Raw genomic sequence first — 27,499 nt, 5'->3', positions numbered from 1 at the left:
CTCTGCTCAGTGGAGAGCCTGCATCTCCCTTACCCTCTGCCTGCTGCTCCCCTTGCTTGTGCTCTCTCTCTCTCTCCTTGTCAAATAAATAAACAAAATATTAAAAAAAAAAAAAAGAAAGAAAAGAAAAGAAAAGAGAGAGAGAGGAAGAATTGTTTCTATCCAGCATGATGCATATAAATACTCTTCCATGCTTCCAGTCATGGAAGAGTAGCTCCTATGAAACCAACTCTCTTGCAGATAACTATGAACATGGACAGAATATAAAAAACAATACCTGAAGGTACTAGGGAACAAAAAGGCAAGCAGATTATTATGGAATAAAGAGGGTCAAAACTTGATAATAGGTAATGACATCAAGCAAGTCTGTTAATGGCTTTTGGCCAACCAGGTCCCAGTCTGTGCCATGAAAGATGGTTAAAATTCAAATCAAAACTCACAGTCTTACTAGCTTCACAAACCAGTGGACAGACTTCAAGGCAACCACAACAGAGGAGTGAGGAAGGGAAATTCTGAAGAGAACCAAAAGGAGGTGCCTCAAACCCTGTATAGAAGTTCTCCTAAAAGAACTGAACTGAGATTTTTTTTTTTTTTTTTTACTGAACTGAGATTTAAACTGCCATTCACTGCAGGGTAGAGCTTAACAAAACAAACAAAATTCAATGTTCTTTAGAGGAAGGTTTAAAAAAAAAAAAAGAAGAAAAATCCAGTGTCTATAACATATCATAATCAACATCAAGGACACAACTCAACAGAATCGTTTGGCATATAAAGAAACAGGAAAACATGATCTATTCTCCAGAGAAGAGTCAATCAACAGAAACTGACCCTGACTTGACCCAAATATTATGGTCAACAGACAGATTTTAAAACAGCTATGATCGGGGGCGCCTGGGTGGCTCAGTGAGTTAAGCCTCTGTCTTCGGCTCAGGTCATGATCTCAGGGTCCTGGGATCGAGCCTCGCATCAGGCTCTCTGCTCAGTGGGCCTGCTTCTGCTTCTTCCTCTCCCACTGCCTGCCTCTCTGCCTGCTTGTGATCTCGCGCTCTCTCTCTGTCAAATAAATAAATGAAATCTTTAAAAAAAAAAAAAAGCTATGATCGGGGTACCTGGATGGCTATGTCAGTAGAGTATATAACTCTTGATCTTGGGGCTGTGAGTTCGAGTTCCACACTGGGAGTGGAGATTGCTTAAATAAATAAAACTTAGGAAGGAAGGAAGGAAGGAAGGAAGGGAGGGAGGGAGGAAGGGAGGGAGGAAGGGAGGGAGGAAGGGAGGGATCAGCTATGTCCATAATGAATGAAAAAAAAAATCTCAACAGCAAAATAGACTATAATTCAGAGGATGGGGTTAACGGCAGATTGGAGATGCAGAACAGTTAGTGAACTTCAAAAGACCAACAGTGGTGCCTGGCTGGCTTAATTGGTAGAGCATGTGACTCTTTAGCTCAGGGTCGTGAGTCCAAGCCCCACACTGGGCATAGAGCTTAATTTTTAAAAATTATAAAAAAAAATAAATAAAGAGATCAACAAAAAGTATCCAATCTGAAGAACAGAGAGGAAAAAAAGATTAAGGAGAGAAAGGAGTGTATAGGAGAGAACTCGAGAGATCTGTGGAGTAACAAGTCTAATATACATATAATTGGAGCCCCGGAAGAAAAGAATGGCAAACGAGTTAAAAAAAATTTTTTTAGGGGCGCCTGGGTGGCTCAGTTGTTAAGTGTCTACCTTCACCTCAGGTCATGATCCCAGGGTCCTGGGATCAAGCCCCACATCAGGCTCCTTACTCAGCAGGAAGCCTACTTCTCCCTCTCCCACTTCCCTGTGTTCCCTCTCTGTGTGTCTCTGTCAAATAAATAAAATCTTTAAAAAATTTTTTTTAATTGAAGAAATAATGATCAAAATTTTCCCAACTTTGGTAAAAAACCTAAATTGACCGGTTCAAAAAGCTCAGTGAATTCTAAGCAGAATACATATGAAGACAATAAAAAATAGGACATCACAGTCAAACTTTTAAAGAAAGGGAATAAAAGGAGAAAGATTATTAAAGAGAAATTCTTGAAAGGATACAAAGAAACATGATACATTAAGGAAAAGAAATGATTGAAATTACCACTGCTTTCTTACCAGAAACAACAGAGATTAGAAGACATGCAACAACACCATACAAATACTGAAACAAACAAACAAAACCCTGTCAACCCAGAATTCTATAATTAGGAAAAAAAAAAATTCCTTCAAAAATGAAGGCAAGGAGTATCTGGGTGACTCAGTGGGTTAAGGCCTCTGCCTTGGGCTCGGGTCATGATCCCAGGGTCCTGGGATCCAGCCCCAAGTCGGGCTCTCTGCTCGGCAGGGAGCCTGCTTCCCTTCCTCTCTCTCTACTTGTGATCTCTGTCAAATAAATAAATAAAATCTTAAAAAAAAAAATGAAGGCAAAATAAAAATATTTTCAAGTAAAACAAAACTAAGATAATTCATTGCCTGCAGACCTGTACTACACAAGGGAGAAAAGTCTATCCCAATAATATACAATATGATCCCATTTATACACCATTCTTGAAGTTACTAAATTCTAGAAATGAAGAACACATTGGTGGTTGCCAGAGGTCAGAGATGGAGAGAAGGAGGGTTCTACAAAAGGGCAATGCCCAAGAATCCCTGTGGTGATGGAACTATTGTTTTACTTGAGTATATTAATGTCAATATCCTGGTTTTAAGAGCATCCAATAGCTTTGCAAGAAGTTACCACCACTGGGTAAAGGGTAGAGTTTCAATTCTGAACTATTTCCTGCAACTGAAATTACCTCAAATAAAAAGTTTAATGTTTTTTAAAAACCTGTCAAGGTTTTAAAGCAGAGATTTCAGGTAATACAATTCAAACATCCAAAGTTAAACCTTGGACCAAACTCTTCAAAGGCAACTGAGCTATCCCTTACTCCAGGGCCAAAACACAGGCTTTGGCCTAATGGGCTGCCCCACCTCACCATACCCACACCCATCCTATAGGGTCTAATTCACATTATCTACAGCAAGAGTGATAGAATTTTCTTCCTCTGGGAATGGATACAACCAGGTTATTATGCCATCATTTACACACTGGCAGTCTGGGATGTCCTAAAATTGATCCTGCTGGTGACACTGGTGACCAATTCAGCGCCACTCATGCTATGATCAGTTTACTTCCTGCACTAAAAGATGTCACTGTATTTTTCCTATTACAAATATTCCTAAAACAGACTGCCCATTGAAACAGTACTACTACCAACTCATACATATATCTGGTACATGTTGAAAAATCAGCTTGTGTTTTGCCAATTTACTTGTTGCCTCAGTATTTCATTCCTCTTTGTCTTTCAGATAATTTTCTGAATTCTTGAATAAATCAGAGATAATCTCTGGTCATCTCTGACTAATAAGGCACAGTGTAATAAGAGAAGGGAATGCAAATTTCTAGCTAAACAAGAATTAACCTTGCTACTCCTTTTAGGTGACTATTTCATTACTATCAGCAGTTTTTCAATGGGGATAGCTTAAAAAAACACAGTAAGACTAGCTGAGTTTTGGTAGCTACACAAAACCATCTAACACTATACTCCACTTGGGGCCCTGAGTGGCTCAGTTGTTAAGCATCCGCCTTCAGCTTAGGTCATGATCTTAGGGTCCTGAAATCAAACCCCGCATCAGGCTCCCTGCTCATTCGGAACCCTGCTTCTCCCTCTCCCACTCCTCTGCTTTTGTTCCCTCTCTCACTGTCTCTCTCTCTCTATTTCTGTGTCAAATAAATAAATAAATAAATCTTTAAAAACAAAAACACTATACTTCATTCATCGCTTTCCCTCACCTCTTCATCATATGAACTTGAGGTAAATTTATAGGTCCTGTGGCACAGAGAGGGTACCTGCTCCTTGAAGGGACAGGCTGTATCTTGGCCCACATCATCAGCTGACATGTGCTCAGGGGTAGGACGTTCACAAATACCCAGAATGCAGAGAATGAGCTGCCCCCCCACTTTGGACACACCACAAAGCCTGTCCTATCTAAGTCACTAACCCAGAAAAGCTGCTCCCCAGGCTTTTCAATGAAAGCAACAGAAACCATCTGTTACCTCTTTGTTTTCCCCTGGAGGTAGATCTGTTCACTTTCTTTCTCAACATATTTTCTTCGTCAGATAACTTTAGATTTAGGGATACAGCCATTACTTTTATTGATGTTTTGCCTCCTGTTTGACATCTTCCAGGCTGCTCCACAGCGAGTCCAACTCCTGCATCTAGTATTTCTAAAATGACTGAACTACTTATATACCCAGTTTTAACATGAGTCTAGGATTTGAGAACCTATCCAGACAGAACTGCTGCAAACAACAGCTAGGATAAAACTTTGGTAGCAAGATATCAAGTGTAGACACTGCTTTCCTTTTAGCCAAAAACCTTGATAGGACACACATCTGTTGAGCTAACATCTTGAACTTATATAATTTGTTCTGTTTAGTATGGGAAGCAACAAGCTATCAAATTCATGGACTTTCAGATCAGTCTAATGAACACTGTCGTGTGTGTTGGATATACACATACTGTACTGAATTACATACAGTACATACTGTACTGAATTACTGATAGAGAAAGGATTCCCAGCAGTTATCGTGTACATAGGCACTTTTGTATAAAAGCTAGCCCCTCCAGAAAAATGGACTTGGGCAAAACCCAGTGGACTGGGATCTCTAAGAAACAGCAGAGGACAAATGTAAGCAATCTTCATTCTCTCCACAATACGAAATTTTAACATAATCAGCCTAAATTAACAGTAAGCAACTAGCCTAGAAGGCAGGAGATGGAGCTACGGTCTCACTTTGGCTACTAACTAGTTGTGTGACCTAAACAATTTGAGTCTTCTGGGTCTCACTTTCCTCACATGAAAGATTAAGAAGTAGAGGTCAAGTTCCTAATTTAGAAAGGATTTTCCCGGGGCGCCTGGGTGGCTCAGTGGTTTAAGCCTCTGCCTTCAGCTCAGGTCATGATCTCAGGGTCCTGGGATTGAGCCCCACATCGGGCTCTCTGCTCAGCGGGGAGCCTGCTTTCCCCTCTCTCTCTGCCTGCCTCTCTGCCTACTTGTGATCTCTCTCTATCAAATTAAAAAATATATATATACTACTAGAAAGGATTTTCCCAGATTGATCATTTCATGACTTAATAACTATTGGGCCTCCAGTCTGACCCAGCATGAAAACTGTACCTTTTAAATTGTGAGCAGAAGGGACGCCTAGATGGCTCAGTCGGTTAAGTATCTGCCTTTGACTCAGGTCATGATACCAGCCAGCATCCTGGGATGGAGCTCCGAGTCAGGGTCCCTGTTCAGCAGGGGCTGCTCCCCCTGCTTGTACTCTCACTTTCACTCTATCATAAATAAATAAAATATTTTTTAAAAATAAAAAATAAAATAAATTGTGAGCAGAAGGCATGCGCTAGTTCTCCTGCTGGGGCCTCTCTTCCCAAAACCCCACAAAACAACAGTAGAGGGGTAGGGGTCAGGGTAGCATAGACACAGAATGAAAGTGAAGGTGATAGCAACAGAATTTTAGAAGCTGGAAAGCAGATGGATGAGTGGTTCCTGACAGCAGATAAAAGAAAGCTAGGATATAATATAACCTCCAAAAAGCTCAGGAACTTGTAGCATCAGGCACTTCTGGAAGTGGGGTTAAAGATGGGACTAAAAACAGAAGGACTGATTGAAAGTCTATTGAAGAACCAGCTGGCATCAGCTCAAGAAGAGATAAATTGTTGTAGAACTATACAATGGAACATTATTCAGCCATAAAAAGGAATGGAGTACTGTTACATGCTGCAACACAAATGAACCTTGAAAACATTATGCTAAGTGAAAGAAGCCACAGGCTTCTTTCTACAGACTACATATTGTATTACTCCATTTATATGAAATATCTAAAAGAGACATATTCATAGAAACAGAAAGTGGTTGCCAGAGGACTAACTACTAACAGATAGACAGTTTCTGTTTGGGATGATGGAAATGTTCTGGAACTAGGTAATGGTGATGGCTGCACAACAGTGAATAAACTAAAAATGACTGAAGTATACACTTTAAAATGGCTAATTTATGTCACATAAATCATATCTCAATTTTTTTAAAATAAAAGAACCAGCTTGACCCCACCACACACCCTCCCCACTCTGCCACCTCCAACATGCCAGAAGAAAACAGTTTATTCTTAACAAGGGATAGATAAAAGAAAGTGAGCTGAATGAAATAGGTGTCAGTGGTCAAAAGGTACAAACTTCCAGTTATAAAATAAGTCAGACCTGGGGATGTCATGTACAGCATGGTGACTATAGTTAACAATATTGCACTGCATATATTAAAGTTGCTGGGATGCCTGGGTGGCTCAGTTGTTTAAGCAACTGCCTTCGGCTCAAATCATGATCCCAGAGTCCCAGGATCGAGTCCCACATCGGGCTCCCTACTCATCACAGAGCCTGCTTCTCCCTCTGAGCCTCCCCCTCTCGTGCTCTCTCTCATTCCCCCTAAATAAACAAATATTAAAAAAAAAAAAAAAAAAAAAAGAAAGAAAGAAAAGAAAAGGCTCATTAAAAAAAAAGTCAGAAGCTGCTAAGAAAGTAGATCTTAAAAGTTCTCATTACAAGAAAAAAAAAATTGTAACTATGTGGTGATAAATGTTAACCAAAATTACTGTGATCATCATTTACAATATAGAGACATGTATCAAATCATTATGTTGTACTCCTAAAACTAATACCATATTATATGTCAATTCTATCTCAACTGAAAAATTTTTTAAAAAATTTTAAAGAGTGGGCATATCTATAACTTGGGACTACAGTTGAGGTATCAGGCATCAATAGCTAGAAAACCAAAGGCATAGCTGAAAGCAATGGTATCATTCTAAAAACAGAAAAACATTTTACATACTGAATTTGAGATTCCCCTTCTACTACTTGGCTCTCACAAAGTTGGCAGCTGGGATTATGTCCTTGAAGCAGAGATTTAGAGAAATGTTTTCTATGAATCTGACCTGCCCAAGAAAAAAGACTTAGAGACTTTCATACTACAGGGAAGAAACTATACAGCCAGTGAAACTCTCAGAAATCAATCCCTCCCCCATGAACATCAAGTTTCCAGTCAGCTTCTTGATGAATTTTTCTTTTGTTTTTTAAGATTTTATTTACTGGGGCACCTGGGTGGTTCAGTGGATTAAAGCCTCTGCCTTCAGCTCAGGTCATGATTCCAGGGTCCTGGGATCAGGCCCCGCATCAGGGCTCTCTGCTCAGTGGGGAACCTGCTTCCTCCTCTCTCTCTCTCTCTGCCTGTCTCTCTGCCAAAATAAATAAATAAATAAATAAATAAATAAAATCTTTTTAAAAAAAAAAAAGGAAAGAAAGAAAAGAATAGATGCTCTTATGCACCTATGAATATAACTTTCTTATAAATTACAAAGAATGATACCTTGCTTAACATACATATTTTAAATACTTTAACTCAGAAGAAGTTATAAAAATGAATACACGAAATATTAGATATGGCTATATGACTTCTGGAAAGTGGAAGTATGGGTGATAGCTACTTTTTTCTTTATACTTTCCTGTATTTTCTGAATTCCCTACCTACTATGACCATATATAATCTCTATGATAAAGTGATTTCACTAAAGAATATAAATAATTTAATAGTGCATTTCTCCCAGCTGATGAAGAAGATACTTTTTAACTCAGATTTAGAACTTTAACCTAATTCCTAATTTCTGTACTGCAAGTACTCTGTACATTTCCTCCTCTCTATATTATATGGAATGAGAAACTGTTAATGCAAAAGAGAAAGAAAAGTATGTATGTACCACTTGGAATCCATTGAACCACTTTCACATATATTATTTCATTAAACTTCATCACAGCCCTAAGAGAGATTTTACAGATAAGGAAACTGGCTCAGAGATAATCATTCAACAAGTAGGACACAAAATGGGATTAGAAATTCCTCCAGACACCCTTGTCTAATACTCTGTTAACCTACGACACTAGAATGGATGTCTCTTAGAACATTGGAATTTAGAGCAGTAAAGAAGTACAGCTTTGGGGCACCTGGATGGCGCAGAGGGTTAAGCCTCTGCCTTCGGTTCAGGTCATGATTTCAGGGTCCTGGGATCGAGCCCTGCATCATGCTCTCTGTTCAACAGGGAGGCTGTTTCCCTCTCTCTCTCTGCCTGCCTCTCTGCCTACTTGTGATCTCTCTTTCGCTGTCAAATAAATAACTAAAATGTTAAAAAAAAAAAAAAAAGAAGAAGAAGAAGTACAGCTTTGGTGTAAAGAAAGGAACATTCTGTGGGTTAAGTAATCTTCATCAAAAAGTCTAAAAAGCCATAAAACCACAAATTCTCTACTGTAATAAAGAGTAGTATTCTCAGTCTACAGCTCATGAGAGGGTTCCACCCTAACTAAAGGCAACCCAAAATCTCCTGCATCCTTTCACTGCACCAAGCAACATCAACCTCCAAGCTGCCCTAACCTCTAGCAGTTAAGACCCTCTAACAGATGGTTCCTCAGAGCCTCTTGCAGCTGGAATAGGGAGATCCAGGACAAATAACAAATGAAGCTAAAATGGTGAATGGTAGAGGGTGGAGAAGGGGTGAGGAGACAACCTGCCAGTAAGTGAGCTTATTAGTAAGAACAGACAGGAGGCTAAGGCCTTCTATCAGTTCTTGGAAAAATCCCAAGACTTAAAGCCACCACTGTTGCCAAAGCTCTAGGTGAAAACCCACAGTTTCTTAGAAAGAGCCAGAGGAACAAATGCTATGTCAGTTCTTTCTCTCTACCTTTCTCCACCTCAACTCTTGCTCTCCTCCAGCATCTGTATCTCTCATGCTCTCTTGTCTGGACACACTCTGAAAATGAATCAGTTCCATTAAAATCAACAACACTACAAAAACACTGATCCTCCTTTTCTTGGAAAATCATTAGGTCTGCTAAAAGCTAAAATGAGGACCCTAGCAGAATGACTAACAGGGTAGCAATCTTCCTGCAAATGAGTCATTTATGAGGCAATAGAGGCAGCTAACAGTCTTCAAGCTATTATAGTCAAATACCATCATCTCTCCATTCCCCCACTATCCTTTTGTCATACAATCTATCTGACACATCCTTGTTTTTTTTTTTATTTGTTTCCCCTAGCCTCCATTACTATCCTCTCTGAAGAGCATATTTCTAGTCAAACAGGATGACTAAATAGTTCCTAAACATGCCCAAGAGTTCCCTGTTGATCCACACTTTACCCATCCCCATTCACATCCTCTAGATCTAAGTCCTTACGATCCTTTTAAGACTGTTGAAATGTTACCTTTATTAGGCAGCTTTCTCTAGTCACTACCAACATATGTGACTGTTCTCCCTACCCAGTATCATGTACTCTCTGAGAGAACTAAATGCCAGTACTGTACTAAACTGTGACTTCACTAAAGGCAAAATTTACAGTTAATTCATTTCCATCCTTCCACCTGTTTTCAATGAAAGCCCAATTCTTTTGAGGAGAACAAAAATTATTCTTTTTATCCAAACTGTTAATATGCCTTAAAACCTTCATACGGGAGTCAGAGAATTAAACATTAAAAAGGTTCCAACCCACAAATTGACACCTTTGACACAAGCTCAACCAAACTAGCATATCATCATAGAAGCTGTAAAAACTTTTTAAAAATGAAAAAAACCTATACCCTTTAGTCTGCTGCTAAATCCACTAAAACTCCACCCAAAAGGCACCAGAAAAAAAATAGCAACCACTAAAATAGCACCCCAATAGCATTTAAAAAAAAGCAATTTCAGAATGCATGGTTGGCTCAGTTGGTTAAGCGTCTTGTCTCCCAACAGGCTCCTGGCTCAACAGGGAGCCTGTTTCTCCCTCTGCCTGCTGCTCCCCCTGCGACAAAAAAATAAATAAATAAAATCTTTTAAAATAAATAAATAAAGCACTTTCTCATAGTAGAGCTATTTACAACTACAAGAAAAAGAAAATATGCTGAGTGAAGTAAGTCAAGCAGAGAGAGTCAAGTATAATATGGTTTCACTTACTTCTGGAGCATAAGGAATAACACAGAGGACATTGGGTGAAGGAGAGAAGTGAATTAGGGGAAATCGGAGGGGGAGGGTTCTGGAGGGGAGGAGGGTGGCAGGTTAGGTGAGCCTGGTCGTGGGTATTATGGAGGGCATGTATTGCACGGAGCTCTTGAAGGGAAGTAAGAAAGCCTGGAATTCCTTCTGATTTAACACAAATCTCCTGGGCTCCTGTTCCTCCACCTTCAATAAAGCACCTGCCAGTCTTACTTCCTACCCAACCCCTCTCTCCTTCTTTAGACATTATCCACACCAACTCACTTGTAGTTGCTAAAATATGGCATGCTTTATCATGCCTTCATTCTTTTTTAGACGCTATTCTCTGCTTAGAATGACCTTCATTGGCTTCTTTGCCTGATTAGCCAATCTACATTTATTCAAGTGAGTGCTATCAAAATCTATGGTATTCCAACAATGTTGCCAATTCTGCAACTCCAAGCTCTTCTGAAACTCTTCTGTGGGACCTATTGTCAGAGCCATTTACTGGTCATACAACAAGTCTGCTCCTTTGAATTTAATTCCTACCATATGGTTTTCAGTTCCCTCACCTCCCTAGTTCCTAGAACTAGACTCGGTACTCTATTTAAGTGTGGTCTAACAACATTTAAAATAGGACTATCCACTTCTCTGACAATACCTATTAATACAAGCTAAAAATCACAACTTTTTGACATAAATCAAAGTTTCAGCCAACTAAAAGCCCCACATTTTAGTGTTGCCATTAAGACACATCTTTTTTGGGGGGCAGGGACATCTTTCTACCCTGCTACTTTCACGTTACCGCCTTCATCATACAACTCAAATCTGTTTCTTATCCCCATGTATATCTTAATCCTTCCCATCAAACCATTCCTGAATCCAAAAACGGTGGTGACAGTTATTAACCTCTTCTACCAGTCTACTCCCGCTTAATAAAGAAAATGTAGTTAGTCTGACCTAACATGTTTCTAGTGGGCCTGTGTCAGCTCTTTTTCTTTTTTTTTTTTTTTTAATTTTATTTATTTATCAGAGAGAGAGAAGGGGAGAGAGCGAGCACAGGCAGACAGAATGGCAGGCAGAGGCAGAGGGAGAAGCAGGCTCCCCGCTGAGCAAGAAGCCCGATGTGGGACTCGATCCCAGGACGCTGGGATCATGACCTAAGCTGAAGGCAGCTGCTTAACCAACTGAGCCACCCAGGCGTCCCTGTGTCAGCTCTTAATAATCAGTTTCCTTTTCTAAATCCTCTTACCATATCCTTAATAAACCATTCTAGATTTTTACTAGAAATGTCAAGCTCTTACCTTCTCAGTCTTGAAAATATGTCTTTTTGTGGTAATTCCATATCCTTAGACCTGACAGACAGCAACTAAATTATCTCATCCCAATTCTCTTACCAAACTCTAGGGTATAATTTGTTTGGGTCAAGAGACTTGAATTCAGGGGCACCTGGATGGCTCAGTCAGTTATGCATCTGCCTCCCGTTCAGGTCATGATCCCAGGGCCCTAAGAGTCCTGAATCAGGCTCCTTACTCAGCAAGGAGCCTGCTTCTCCCTCTGCCTGCCACTCCTGTGCTCCCCGCCCCCATCTCTGACAAATAAATAAATTAAATTAAAAAAAGAGACTTGAATTCATTCAGAGGAATTAAATGCTCCTATATAAATGCTTAATGGACTCAGGTTTGGGTCTCCTCTCACTAATTTATTTCTACCCTTTCCAGTCTATAGATAATTTACCATGACAATGTGGGGAGGAGTTTCTGGGGGCATTTCAGTCTTGGGAGATATTTTTTTTTCCAGTGTTGATATTTGGAATTTCACATTTGAATACTATCTAGCATAAAATGCTCTTCTTGAAGAAATATTTAGCACAACGAACATTTCTTTTAGTTTGTTTCTTTTTTAGTTCTTCAAAACAAATCCATAAAACTGTTAAAGGAAGCAGAGATGCTAATTATAAACAGTTCTTTTTACAAGAGCAGCAAAAACCAAACTAGCCAATCTATTATAAAATAAGGCTAAAGAAGAATTCTAAAAATAAATACACCTCTGTGACCACAGAGAAACAGAAGAAATGTGCAAGCCAAAAATTTAAATTTTCCCTCGAGGTGAAAATATCCCCATAATTCATCAACATATCAACCCACAAATATTTACTGAATGTGCAAGACACTTAAAACAATTCATCCAAAACCTCACATCTTACTCACACCCTCCCACCAAATGCAAGCTATAAATATAAGTACAGTGATGTTTTCTCCATTCAGCCACCATAGGATACTTGTCTACCACACCCTCAGCCACTCTACTGCATTACTACATTATTCCATGCTCAAGCAATTTATCAGTCTTGACTGAGTTCCTATTGTTTACACAGTTCTGTACTAAGTGTTTTAGAGACATAAAAATTTATCATTATAGGGGTGCCTCAGTGGCTCAGTCGGTTAAGCATCTGCCTTTGGCTCAAGTCATGATCCTAGGGTCCTGGGATGGAGACCCATGTCAGGCTCCCTGCTCAATGGGGAGCCTGCTTCTCCTTCTATCTGCTGCTTCCCCTGCTTGTGCTTGCTGGCTCTTTATCTCTGACAAATAAATAAAATCTTTAAAATAAAAAAGAATTTGGGAGCCTCCTATCAGGTTACCCTCAATAACAGAGGTGAATTCTCTTTACCTTAAGACATCTTAAGTAATATTCTTTTTTTTTTAACAGTTTCCTAAACACTAAAGTTTTACCAGCTGGTACTAAATCAAAGCACAAAGACAAGCATTTGTTTTACTAAACGTCTATCAAAAGGACTGTATTTGGTTGTATCAAAGCGTTGTTGTACTACAGGCCCAGCTGTGAAAGCAATGGAAATGTTTCTCTTCCACTCTGTAGAATGTTGAAAAGTGGCACCCATGCGCATGCCCCCGTGCACGGTAGAACGGTAGAAGAGCTTTTTTCAGGCAGTATGGAGTTGTCACAGTATAGTGATTAAGAGGGTTAGCTCTGAGATTGCAAATCTAAATGTGAAAGATAGAACAATAAAGCCTTTAGTAGGAAACAGAACATCTTTGTGACTGTGCAACAGCAAACATATCTTAAACAGAATATCAAATGCACCAAATATAAAGAGAGAAAAGTGATAAATTGGATATTATAAAGACTTTTGTTCTTCAAAAGTCAGCATTAAGAGAATGAAAAGGAAACAAATTAAGAGATATTTTCAATACATGTAACTGACAAGATTCATATGTAGAACATATAAAGAATTCCATTAAATCAATAGGAAAAAAAAAAAGACCAACTGAACAAAAAATGGCAAAAGACTTGGTTACTTCTGAAAAGGGGGTTATAGGGACACCCGGGTGGCTCAATCAGTTAAGCATCTGCCTTCAGCCCAGGTCATGGGAGTCTGCTTCTCCCTCTGTGCTCTGCCTGCTGCTCCCCCTGCTTATGCTCTCTCTCTCTCCATGTCAAATAAATAAATAAAATCTTAAAAAAAAAAAACATATAAAAGTATGATAAACCTTTGGCAAGTGCTCAACTTCATTAGTCTTCCAGAAAAATGCAAATTTTGGTAATGCAATACCACTACACAAACACCAAGATAGCTAAAATAAAAAGGAAGGAAAATGTCAAGTACTGATGAGGACAGGGAGCAACCTACACTCTTATGCACTACAGGTGAGAATGTAAAGTGGTACAACCACAGTGGAAAACAGTATGGCAGTATTTACTAAAAGTGAATATATATACCTATGACCCAGCAATTCCACTTCTAGGTAAACACCCACCCCAAAGACCAAAGGGCATGTTCACAAAAAAGGCACATACAGTAATGTTCATAATATATCACTATTAATATTCAAAATCTAAAAACTACCCACAGTGTCATCAACAGTAGAAATGAGAGATAAACTGTAGTAGAAGTACACAATGGAAAACTACACAGCAGTGAGAATGAACAATGGAAAACTACTTTTAACAATATGGATGAATCTCTCAAACATGATGTTCTACAAAAGAATCCAGACAAAAGAGAACAGCATTTGATTCCATTTATATAAAAGTACAGAAAGGCAAAACTAATCAATGCTGTTAGAAGTCAGAACAGTCGTCACCTCTGGCAGACAAGAGAGCCAAAACTGACTAGAAGGAGCACAAGAAAGGGTTCTGGGATGCAGGCAACACTTCAGTTTGTAAAAACACATCACAGTGTGAACCTGAGTATATGCACTTTACTGTATACTATATTGATATCACTGAAGTTTAATTCCTTAAAAAAAGTAAACTCTAGATTCCAATAGATCTGATGAATCCCAATCTTCGCACATATCAGCCGAATGATCTCAGGCAAGTTATTTAACCATACTGTGCATCACTGTCCTCACATAAGAAGTGCAAATAACAACAGAACATACCTCATATGGTTGCTAACAGGCCCAAATGAAAATGTATGTAGTACTATTACCCTTTCTTCACTTTGCATTAATGTCAAAGTTATAGAGTTAAGTGATGCAAGGAAAAATGTTAGTAACAGTGAAAATACTTAATGCTTATTCATCATGTGTCAGGTACTATCCCAAGCCATTTAATGTATTAACTTCTTTAATCCTACAACAACCCTATGAGATAGACTTTAAGTCCACTTTAAAGATGAAGAAACTTCAACAGATGCTAGAAGAGGCAATTAATCATTCTCCCCTAGAGCTTATGAGGGAGGGCAGCCTGTTAATACCTTGATTTTGAACCTCTGGCTTCCAGAACAGTGAGAAAACAAAGTATTGTTGTTTTAAGCCACCCAGTTTGTGATAATTTGTTTTGCAGCAGCCACAGGAAACAAATAAATGCCACAAATCACATTTCTTTAGCCACCCTATTTCTATAGCAAACTTATCAGCTTTCCCTAAGCAAAAAGAGATCACCTTCCAAAGCACCCCAACCTCAGTCCCTCCTGCTCCTCCCCACAAAAAAAAAAAAAAAGAGCAAGAAGATAAATTATAAAGAGACAATTCACAATATAAATATAAAGGATAGCAAATAGCTCCTTTTAAAATATCTTAGTAGTAAGGAAATACAGATTAAAACATAATGACATCAAAAAATGAAAAATTACTATTATCAAAGATGTAGGGAAGTGTAACCCTCGTGTGTTGATAGAATGTAAAATGTTCAGCCACTGTGGAAAACAGTTTGGTAGTTCTTGGAAAGGTTAAACATAAAGTTACCAAATGACCCAGCAATTCCACTCCTGGGTAGATTCCCAAACAGGTGTTCAAACAAAATCTTGCATATGAATATTCAAAGCAGCATAATTCACAGTAGCCAAAGAATAGAAACAACTCAAATGTCTATAACAGATGAATGGATAAGCAAGATGTAGTACATCCACACAATGGAATATTATTCAGCCATAAAAAGGAATGAAATTACTAGACTTCATCATATTGTAAGTGTTTATGGAGACAGATGGTAGTTACACTTGCACTTGTGAGCATCACATAATGTATTCAATCAGTATGTTTTACACCCAAACTAATGAAACAATGTGTGTCTACCTTCAATAAAGAATAAATAAAAGAATGAAGTACTGATATATGCAACAACTAGGATGAACCTTGAAAACATTAAGTGAAAGAACCCAGACACAAAAAGTCACATACTACATTCCATTTGTATGAAATATCCAGAATAAGCAAATCTATGGAGACAGAAAGCAGGTTGGTGGTTGCCTGGAACTGGGGAGAAAATGGCAATAAGGAGTGACTGTTTAATGAGTACAGGGTTTGCTCTCAAGAGTGATGAAAATATTATCGAACTACATACTGGTGATGGCTGCACAACATTATGAAATATACTAAATTGACACTGAACTATACATTTTTAAATGGTTAAATGCTCAATTTTATGTTATGGTAATATACAATCCCTCCGAACAATACATGTGTATGTGTGTGTGTGTGTGTGTGTGTGTATAGGATTAAATAACAGCAAACTAGAGGTGAACATAAATTGGTACAGCATTTTTGAGAAAACATTTATCACTACATGTTAAATGTGTTTAAAGATTCATCTAACTTGGCTTAATAATATCTTATCGATATTTACATTAAAGCAAAAATAAGGCAGTCAAGATCTGTATAAAGTACTACTGTGTAAAATTATTTGTAATAAAAAAGTATAAACCACCCAAGTGCCAAACAATCACTAAAAATTTTACAGTTCAAAAAAAAAATTTTATAGCTCACTCACACTATGGAATTAAATAATTAAAATCACATATATGAAGTATATTTAATGGTATGAGACTATTTAAGACTTTTATTTTAGGGTTTTACTTATTTGACAGAGAGAGACAGGAACAGAGGGAACACAAGCAGGGACAGTGGGAGGAGGAGAAGTGGGCTTCCCGCTGATTAGGGAGCCCGACACAGAGCCCAATGCCAAGACCCTGGGATCATGATCTGAACCGAAGGTAGATGCCCAATGACTGAACCACCCAGGTGCCCCATATTCAAGACATTTTTAATACCATGGAAAAATTACTGACATATAATAATATATTCAAAAAGCAATATATACACAATCCACTTCTCTTATGATCCCAATTTATAAATATATACTAGTGCACATATATATTTTCACTGCAAGTATTTTTTTTTAATTTTATTTACTTATTTGTCAGAAAGAGAGAGAGTACACACAAGCAGGCAGAGTAGCAGGCAGAGGCAGTGAGAGAAGCAGGCTCCCCACTGAGTAAGGAGCCTGATGCAGAACTCAATCCCAGGACCCCCGGATCATGACCTGAGCTAAGACTGCAGCTTAACCAACTGAGCCATGCCAGCATCCCATTCACTCCAAGTATTTTTGAAGTTTTGATATATTTCCTGACAATCAAAATATTCTTAATATACAATTTCCACAAATCAAAGAGAAAAAGATAATAAACACAATGGAAATATGAAGAAAGGACCTGAACCGAAGAAATATACAAATGTACATGAAATATATGAAAAAATGCTCAGCCTCACAAATCATTAAATTCAGATTAAAACAAGATATTTTCTTCCTAGCAGATTGGAAACATGTCAGAAAAGTCCTAGCATTTTATTACAGATGTAGAGAAACTGGAATCTTAAACACTGAAGTGTGTGTCTAAACTGTTGAGGAAATTTGACAATACTATTAAAACTTAAGATGTACACTCCTCAGACTCAACAAAGACTTGTTTTAGGGATAACCTTATAGAATGACTCCCACTAAGTGTAAAAGCATAGGTATGAGGCCATCTGAAAAAAGAAAAATTTGAAATATTCCATAGATCTTTATATTTATGTTGGATATTCTTTTAAGATGTTATTTATAAATATATCACATGGTAGAATTTGAAAGAAATCCCCTTTTTAGTTTAGATTGTCTGAATGAGTTTCTGCTCCCTGTAATTAACTCTTCACTGGGATCAACAAAATTTCAGGAAAATACTTGATAATATTGAGAAATATTCATGATAGAACCTTAAATGAAAAATATCAAAACACAAAATTTTACATTTCACTTTATCACAATATGTAAAAGTATACATACATACACCCACACATAGTAAAAACTGGAAAGAATTGATCTGGGTGATGGTTACACACATGCATACCTATATAAAAATACATCAAGCTATATACTTAGGATATGTGTTTAAGATATGCTGCAATAAAAATGTTTAAAAACTAAAAGGAACTACATAAAGACATCAAAATACTAAGCTTAATTCTGGATAGAAGAATTATGAGTCACTTATTTCTGTACTTTTCTATAATTTCTAAATTCTCTATAAGAAATGTGTATTTTATAACTCAAAGTTTTATTTTTAGAGAGAGAAAAATTCCATGATCTTCAAACATTTTTTTAGAAGACTTTTATTTATTTATTTGACAAAGAAAGAGAGATAGTGAGAGAGGAATACAAGAGGGAGCAGTAGAGGGAGTAGTAGCAGGCTTCCTGATGCGGGGCTTGATCCCAGGACCCTGCGATCATGACCTGAGCCAAAGGCAGACACTTAACAACTGAGCCAGTCAGACATTCTTATTAATTTTTATAATGACCTATGATTTTTATTATCAGTAAAAATAATTAAAAATTTTAACAGTCATTGTCAAATAAAGACTTGGAAAAACAAGAAAAAGGACGCCTAATTTACATAAAATAAAATCTCTAGTTTTCTTCAACAATGTAACAATAATCAATACCTATCTTCACAACTAGGCTAAAACAGTGTCAGAGGGCTATTACTATAAAACTACAGGGGCATCTGGGTGGCTCAGTTGGTTAACCATCTGCCTTCAGCTTGGGTCATAATCCCAGCCAGGGTTCTGGGATTGAGCCCCATATGAGGCTCCCAACTCAGAGAAGAGCCTGCTTCTTCCTCTCCCTCTGCTGCTCCCCCTGCTTGCACTCTGTTTCAAATAAATAAATAAAATCTTTTTAAATTTTTTAAATAAAAATAAAATAAATAAATAAAACTACTAAAGGGAAAAAAAGGACATCAGCTGATAACACAACTGAGAGAAGAACCAAGTCCTTTGACATTCCTGTGGAAAGTAATTCTAATGTATAACAGAAGTGCATGTAATTTGTTATAAATTGGTTTTATCCACTTACAAATTGTGGCTCTATGAATACCATTTCTAAATCATTTCCTCCTCTGTCTTCCTGCTTTTAAAAATCCCGGAAGTTTCTTTGTTGCTTCCCATAATATTCTTTCGTTATACAGAATATGGTAAACCAGAAGTGAGAGCCAGTCCCCAAACTACAACCACAAAATATGCAAACTACAGCCTACACTGAGGGATTTCTGAGGTTAAGACACAAACCTTTTTTTTTTTTTTTCAAAGAAAATAAACCTCAGACAAAAAAGTATTAAACATCCTAAAACAGCCACACCAAAAAGGGAGCTTCTTAGGAACAAAGCCCCCATAACTATTTGACCTAGGAAAGATATTTCCAGTACTGATAAGAGTGGGTTAGACAGGAAAATATATATATAAAATAACAACCACCTTAACTACAATTCAGACCATGAGTGACCTGGTTCTTCTCCTGACAGAGCTCTTCTACTGCAATGTGGGTTGGGGACTGAGCTAAAGAGGCCACACCATAGCTCTGCTATTCAATGATTAAGCCATTGCTTCAATTTTCCCAAATATACAACTGAAAACAATAATCTCATCAATGGTGTGACACCAGACAAAAGATATGGATTCTAACAGTTCTTTCCAACTTGCTGGGGTACAACGGACAAAAAATTGTATTTTGAGTAGGACTGAAAAAATTTTAAAACTCTTTAAAAGTACATTACAAAGTATAAAGTCACTTACAAATATTAATCATTACCCTCTGTAAAAAGTGATAGACTACCTCTCATTTCTAGCTCTGACTTTTTAAATTCTGTGACCCATATTAATAAACACACACTCATATTATGTTTTGCCAACTAGGAATAGTTTAGAAGCCAAGGAATCCCACACTCACAGAGGAATGAAGCTTAATAAGAGGAACCACCATAAACCTTCTCCCTGATTAGAACTCTCAGCACTCCGTGAATACTCTAGACTAACCCAGTTAGTTCCACCTGTATAGTAGATCACAGATGGCCTAGCAAAATTGACTTACCTAACACAGCAATGAACAAAAAATATTACTAACCTGGCTACCTTTAACAGGAAACTATGACAGATCCTAAGTGTAAGATACTATACTTAAGGTCTCAGATATCAGACCACCTTAGTATATCAGAGAAACCTGAGGATCAAAACTATAGCTGTTCCCATCTTACTTCCTGGAGTCATATCTGATCCTTTAGCAGCACACTGAAAATAGCTTGAGAGCTGGCACATGCTCTCATTTTCCACCATGACAGGACTGTCACTCATAAATCCAGTGCAGGGTTCCATATACTCCAAACTAAAATCAGTCACCAAAGGACATCTGGAACACAGACATCGGTCCATTATCTGCTTCACTTAGTAACTTTTGAGAACTAAATCTAAAAATCTGGCAATGATTGCCTATGTGTAATCAATGAATTCCCTAAGTCACCAACTTCCAAAAGGCTGTCTTTCTCTCCTTCACTGGATCCTATGCCATATCCAGCAGGTTCTCTCCTGTGTACCTAGGTTCCTGAGAGACCTCTAAGACCACTTGACAGTAATTCATATCCAGAGACAGCAGAGGAACTGAGAAGCCAAGCCAAGTCCAAGAAGGCTATCCACCAGATTTAGCCAGAAAACAAGCTTATAAAAGGATATAGAACTGGAAATGGGCATTGCCAAAGGATGTTCTAGGCAAAGAAAACAGTTTCTAATCTAGGAGGGCAGGAAGGGCTACACAGAGCAGAGTCGCGCGCAGAGTTGTAAGCAGAGAAGAGTAAGGCTCCAGGGCCGTTCAGATAAAATCCACTTACTTTCAATCTGATCCTCCCTACCTAAGGGAATGCAAAGTAGGGTTCTCTCATGTTTAAGAATATACAGTCTCGGGAAGCCTGGGTGGCTCAGTTGGTTAAGCAGCTGAAGTTGGTTAAGCAGCTCAGGTCATGATCCCACATCGGGCTCCTTGCTCAGCAGGAAACCTGCTTCTCCCTCTGCCTCTGCCTGCCACTCTGTCTGCCTGTGCTCACTCTCTCTGACCAAAAAAAAAAAAAAGTATATACAGTCTCGGGGCGCCTGGGTGGCTCAGACAAAAAAGCATTAAACATCCAAAAACAGCCACACCAAAAAAGGAGCATCTTAGAAACAAAGCCCTCGTAACTATTTGATCTAAGAAAGACACTTCCAGGGGCGCTCAGGTCATGATCCCGGCGGTCCTGGGATGGAGCCCTGCATCGGGCTCTCTGCTCTGCGAAGAGCCTGCTTCTCCTCTCTCTCTGCCTGCCTCCCTGCCTGCTTGTGATCTCTCTCTCTGTCAAATAAACAAATAAAATCCTTTAAAAAAAAAAAAATTTCCAGAACTGGTAAGAGTGGGTTAAACAGGGAAAAAAAAAAAAAAAAAAAATATATATATATATATATATATATATATATAAAATAAAGAATAAAGTTAAAGAATATACAGTCTCTCCAACTTAATTTAGCATGTAACTAAAAAAAATTTTTTTTTAAGTAGACTCCATCCTAATGTGGGGGCTGAACTCATGACCCCAAGAGCAAGAGGTGCATGTTCTATCCACTGAACCAACCAGGTGCCCCGGAATATACTTTTAAACTGCCTTGGACTGCTCTGTTTTCTGTGTTTTGATCTCTTCTCTCGATCTCTCCTTTGCTCAACTTCCAAAAAGGAAATATGTGACCTAACGTAGGAAAGCTTCCTCTTGCCAGAGCAACGTTGACCTCTGGAAGTTATCACAGACCCTTGAGGTAAGCTACCAGGATTTAAGTTTTGCTTCAGCTAGGAGTCTAGGATTCAGAGCAGAGATGCCTTTATACAATGACCATGCATAAAATTGAAAGACCAGCAGAGGAAAATAAAAATAAAATAAAAATTAGCTCATACTGACTCTGAAACTGGCTCATCAAGCTTTTTATAGTCAATTCATCTCTGGAAAAAGATAGCCTTTTTTTTCTTTTATATAACGTATACTTCTTAGCTATCAGGGATATGAAAATCAAAACTATTATGAAATACATATTCATACCCACTAGGATGCCTATAATCAAAAATAAAGTTATAAATATTGGCAAGAACATAGAGAAAGTAGAACCTTCATATACCCCTAGTGGGAATGTAAACTAGTATAGTTGTACTGGAAAACAGTCTGTCAATTTCTCAAAAGGTTAAACACAGTTGCCATATGACCAGCATTTTCACTCCTAGGTATATATCCAAGAGAAATGCAGAGATATCTCCACACAAAAACATGTACAGGGACAACAGAGTGGCTCAGTCAGTTAAGCGTCTGCCTTCAGCTCCGGTCATGATCCTAGGGACCTGGCATCAAGGCCCACATTATTTTCTTCACAATGGGCTCCCTACTAAGTGGGAGCCTGCTTCTCCCTCTCCCTCTGCTACTCCTCTGCTTGTGCTCTCTCACTTTCTCTTTAAATAAATGATAAAATCTTTTTAAAAAAACATGTACACAGAGCTCCTGGGTGACTCAGTCGGTTAAGTGGCTGCCTTCCACTCAGGTCATGATCCCAGGGTCCTGGGATCGAGCCCGGCATCAGGCTCCCTTCCTGCTCCCTCCCTGCTCAGCGGAGAGCCTCCTTCTTCCTCTCCCTCTGCCTTCCGCTCTGCCTACTTGTGCTCTTTACCTCTCTGTTGAATAAATAATAAAAATCTTTAAAAAAAAAAAAAAAGGTACACAAATGTTCACAGCAGCATTATTCATAGTAATCAAAAAGTATAAACAACCCAATGTCTAATTTGATGGATAAAAAAATGTGGTATATTCTTACAACAGAGTATTATTCAGCCCTTTAAAAAACCCATACTGATAAATGCTGTAAGATGGATGAACTTTGCTAAATGAAAAAAGCCAATCACAAAGACCATATAGGACTTGATTTTATGAAATGTCCAGAAAAGGCAAATCTATAGAGATCAAAAATAGATTAGTGGTTGCCTAGGGCTAAGAACGGTTACAGAGTTGGAAGGAAATGGGGAGTGACTGTTAATGGGTGGGTATGGGTCTTGGGTGGGTGGGGGGGGGAGAAGGGTAATGAATATATTCTAAAACTAACTATACTGATGACTGCACAACTCTGTGACTATACTAAAAACCACTGAACTGTACACTTTGAATATGTGAATTATATGGTATATGAATTAGATCACAATGAAGTTATTTATATATATAAGAAAATATATACATACAAGTGATAAAACAAATGAAGCAGAATGTTCATCAGTCAATCTGTAAAAAGGATGCACTGAAGTTCTTTGTACTATTCACATTAATGCTCAGTGTGAAATTATATGAAAAGAAAAATCTAAAAAAAAATAAGACATCCTTCATGAGAATCACATAGTATTCTTCCTTAACATGAAACAGAAACCTGCACTAGAAAAACTGCCATAATGTCTGCTCCTGCCTCTGCCAAACAAATATTTCACTTGTCCCCTCTACTCAACAGATTACTGCAAAGCATCATCAAATAGCAGAAAAGAAAAATGAAACATGGCAAGGGAGAAAAATATTCTCCAATTTCCCATGGCCTCAGTTTCTTCATCTGTAAAATCAGAAGGTTATATAATCTCTTGGAGAGTTCTTCCACATGTGACATGCCATGAATTTTAGGTTCTAAATTCACTGCTCAATATGGTTAAGGAGGAATATGATCTCACCAGTCCTCTGACTTTCCTAGTCAGTAAGCATTTTTTTCTCTCTTCTAACAGTGATATTAAGAGATGATTTAAGTATATTCTCAGTATTCTAAACAGGCTCATACAGGACACTGACAAGTCTCCTATCTATGTTCCCAAGCCTTTCTCTTCAATTCTCGCCAAGGCTCTCTGCTCAGAGCCTGGGAAAACTGCAGTACTGGATGGATGAACCAAGAATACTTATATTTCAAAGCTAGGTACAAGTCAGTTCAGAGGAACCTAAAAAGATTCCAAAGTAAGAAACAGATCACAAGTATTCTGGAATCTTAATTCTCAGGCAGACAGGGAAAGTTAAATTCAGGAATCCCATCTCACAGTAAGCCTTCTCCTACAGTCACCAGCAGTGATCACAAGAAGAAAAAGGAGAAACAAATACACCTCAGATATCCATCCATCAAAGGGGTAAATAAGGAATGCACTCTACTACCATCTGCCACCCCACTTAGGATGAACCAACAGGAATGGAAAACATATATCAAATGCAATTCTTTTTTTTTTCTTTTTTTTTTTAATATTTTATTTATTTATTTGACAGAGATCACAAGCAGGCAGAGAGAGGAGCACGATGCGGGGCTCGATCCCAGGGCCCTGGGATCATAACCTGAGCTGAAGGCAGAGGCTTTAACCCACTGAGCCACCCAGGCGCCCCTCAAATGCAATTCTTACAGATTTGCTTATCTCTCTGACAAGCTCAAGAAGCTAACAAGCAGACACTATTTCCCAAAATTGGCTAGACTTACGATTCATTCAGGATCACCTCCCCCAAACCCAAAATAATTTCTCAACTAACCAGAAAACAATTTTCATACCTTCCTCAGTTCCTTGCACAACAAATAAGCATATGACTTGCCTAAATGCTTAAGTGTGAAAGAAAGGGGAAGTGAGAGGGAGGGACTCCTATAAAATCCAGTGATTTGAGTTTTATATTCAACTCAGCAGGCTCTTATTATTGCAACATGAGAATGAATCTTAATCCTTCTCCACAAAACTAGAAGGAACAAATAAGTGTCTTGGATTTGCCTGTTCTGGATTTGCTTTTAAGAGTACAGAAGCGACCTAAAGTATAGAACTTAATTTGCATAGAGAGAACTTATAGACTCCTCAGTACCTCCCTAAAGACCTGACTGCAATTCACAATTTCCTTTAGTTTCACTTATTATGACATCATCAGTTTGAGAACTACAAGGCCAGCTATAGAGAGAAAACGCACCCTGGAGAGCCTCAAGATTGACCTGCATAAAGCTATTTGTATTCTGTTTTTATTTTTTTCAGATTCCCTCTGCGTAGTCCAGATTCCCCTACCAACTCACCAGAAATGAAATGAAGTAAAAAAAGAAATCCTTCAATCAGTGCCCATTCGAACAAAGGCCACCTACTGAATAAATGGTCTTGGCATTCCACTACTGCCACCACATTTAAAAAGACAGAAAAAATACTCTTTCTTCACACATTTTATACAATTGATTCCCCCTTTCTTTATTCTCCCAATAAATTTTCTTTTCTTTTTTTTTTTTAAAGATTTTATTTATTTATTTATTTGTCAGAGAGAGAGCGAGCGAGAGCGAGCGCAGGCAGACAGAGTGGAAGGCAGAGTCAGAGGGAGAAGCAGGCTCCCTGCGGAGCAAGAAGCCCGATGTGGGACTCGATCCCAGGACGCTGGGATCATGACCTGAGCCGAAGGCAGCTGCTTAACCAACTGAGCCACCCAGGCGTCCCTCTTTTTTTTTTTTTTTTTTTAAAGATTTTATTTATTTATTTGAGAGAGAGACAGACAGTGAGAGAGAGCATGAGCGAGGAGAAGGTCAGAGGGAGAAGCAGACTCCCTATGGAGCTGGGAGCCCGATGCGGGACTCGATCCTCGGACTCCGGGATCATGACCTGAGCTGAAGGCAGTCATCCAACCAACTGAGCCACCCAGGCGTCCCTCCCAATAAATTTTCACAGGGATATAATTTTCACTTGCAGATAATTTACAGATAGTCACTAAAAGAAAAGTAACATTTTTGAGTGTCTACTTGATGAAATGCTTTTTATATACATTCCCTTTTTTATAGATGAAGATGCCAGCAGAGTTATCTAACTTGCCCCGGAGTCACAGAGATAGCCAACATATTGCAGAGGGGTAATGTTTAAGTGCAAAACCCATGCTCTCACTAACACATCATTTCCCAGCTTCATTCTAATGCTTTTACCATTTGCGAACCATTCTCTTCATTTTCTAAAATCAAATTTTTTTGTTTTTTTTTTTTTAAGATTTTATTTATTTGTTAGAGAGAGGGAACAGGCAAGAGGATGGGCAGGCAGAGGGCGAAGCAGGTTCCCCATTGAGCAAGGAGCCCAATGCAGAACTAAATCCCAGGACCCTGGGATCCTGACCTGGGCAGAAGGCAGATCCTTAACTGACTGAGCCACTCAGGCATTCCTAAAATCAAATTTCTATATAATTTAATAGATACTCAAAGCACAGCATTATAAAAAAAAAAAAAACACTTGCTTATTCCACCACTTTATAAAGTTTCTTTTACGGGGGAGAACTGTGATATTTTTAGTCTTTCTCAACATGTTAGTGTTTTCTAAAGACCCAACCAGGCAATGAAATGCAGTTTAGTGTAAGAGAGAGCACTGAACCAAAAGTCAGGCAATTAACTAACAGAATGTTGGCCCTACTGTCCTTCCTGGGGTTCATATTCCTCTCTGAGGTCTCTCCCAGCTCCAACATCATGGACTGAATTCCAACAACTACATCACAAAGTCACAAATTTAATAAATATGAAACATACATGAAAAACCAACATCTGTATTAGAATTTGAAGATCTAAAGAAGTGATCTTGAAACAATAAAGTTGCCCCAACAAAAGGCCTAGTATTAATAGCGTTATTGTTTCATGATTTTTTTTCCTCCATCTGGTATTAATTTGAGAAAATTGTGTATCTGTTCTGACCTTGTTAAAGGTCATCAATTTATCATGCTTTTTAAAAGATGGTCTATTTTTGTCATTTGAAGTATACACCTAATTTTTTTTTTCCACAAGAAACACTGGAATTTTTCTGGTGACAAAACAAAACAAAACAAAAATCTTGTCCTATTATCTCTGAAGCAAGGTAAAATTAGTCAACAGCATAATAACCTTCAGGAAACTTTGGTGAATACATCAAGACAAAACAATGAAAAGGAAATCCCTCATCAAATCAGGATGATACAACAAACTCACATGAAACCTGCAAACTGGACAGTCCAAAAACTTTTTCAAAACTGTTGCAATTCAAAGGTTCCAATGACAGTGCAGTGGAATTCATGGGGATTTTACAATTATGACATTCTTCTGCAATTCTTGTCAATTTGATCCGGGCCCCAGGTTCACTTTCCTACTACTTCCCCCTTTGAAAGATGACTTGAGAAGCATCACCACCCAACCCAGACTCTCCCACTAGGTCACCGCCCTTTTACTCACAAATGAGGCTGGTCTCATAACGGCCACCCATTACTTCTCATAAAAAGAGGCATGGCTTGGTATAGGCCCCTTCTAGAATTAACAGAGTTCTCACCCTTCTTGTGCCTCAAGTTCACTTTATTACTTCATGTCCTACCAAACCAGGGAGCCCAGCCCAGGGCTGAGTTAGAACAGTTTTGAGGAACTGGCTTCTTGGGAAGAGGCCAGAAAAACTCACAAGTTTCTGTTTTGCTCTCCTTGTTTTTTGTTTTGTTTTGGTTTTCAGTCTGGGTGGAACTTACTTTCAACTGAGATGTGGGAGACCCTCTTCCCTCCCTAGCGGGTGTTCGACAACAGGCTTACCTTCATCTTGTACCAAGTCACTCTACCTTCACCAAACAGAACACACAACGCTTCCCTCTCCTCCTCGTCGCCTACTACAGGACCATAGCGCAAAGGGGCGGAGGGGCCATTCGGACCCCTGCCGACTCAGAGCCCCCTCAGCCCGCTACTCCACCTCCAGCCCGACGCCCCCTTCCCTCGCGCCAGCCGTGGGTCCCGCAGACCGGCCCTCGCCCAGCTCCCGGGACAAAGCGGGGAGGTTTCCTC

General features: G+C 38.6%; 1 protein-coding gene across 6 annotated transcripts in view; it reads right to left on the bottom strand.

Moving 5' to 3' along the window:
* Nucleotides 1–27,499, bottom strand: part of DENND5A (DENN domain containing 5A) — a 96,909-nt gene that overhangs the window by 69,147 nt on the left and 263 nt on the right. The window contains exon 1 of one of the 6 annotated variants that reach the window (XM_045065845.1): nt 26,672–27,421. The exons of the other annotated variants lie outside the window; for them this stretch is intronic. Coding sequence (XP_044921780.1) covers nt 26,672–26,756 — 85 coding nt within the window. The 5' untranslated portion in view covers nt 26,757–27,421. Of the gene's footprint in view, nt 1–26,671; nt 27,422–27,499 lie in introns of those variants that run through there. 6 annotated transcript variants of the gene reach the window in all.

This window comes from Mustela putorius, unplaced genomic scaffold (assembly GCF_011764305.1).
Source record: "Mustela putorius furo isolate JIRA1106 unplaced genomic scaffold, ASM1176430v1.1 tig00003859_pilon_pilon_pilon, whole genome shotgun sequence".
NCBI lineage: Eukaryota > Metazoa > Chordata > Mammalia > Carnivora > Mustelidae > Mustela > Mustela putorius.
The sequence above is the reverse complement of the archived record's forward strand: the minus strand, read 5'-3'. Positions and strand labels throughout refer to the sequence as shown.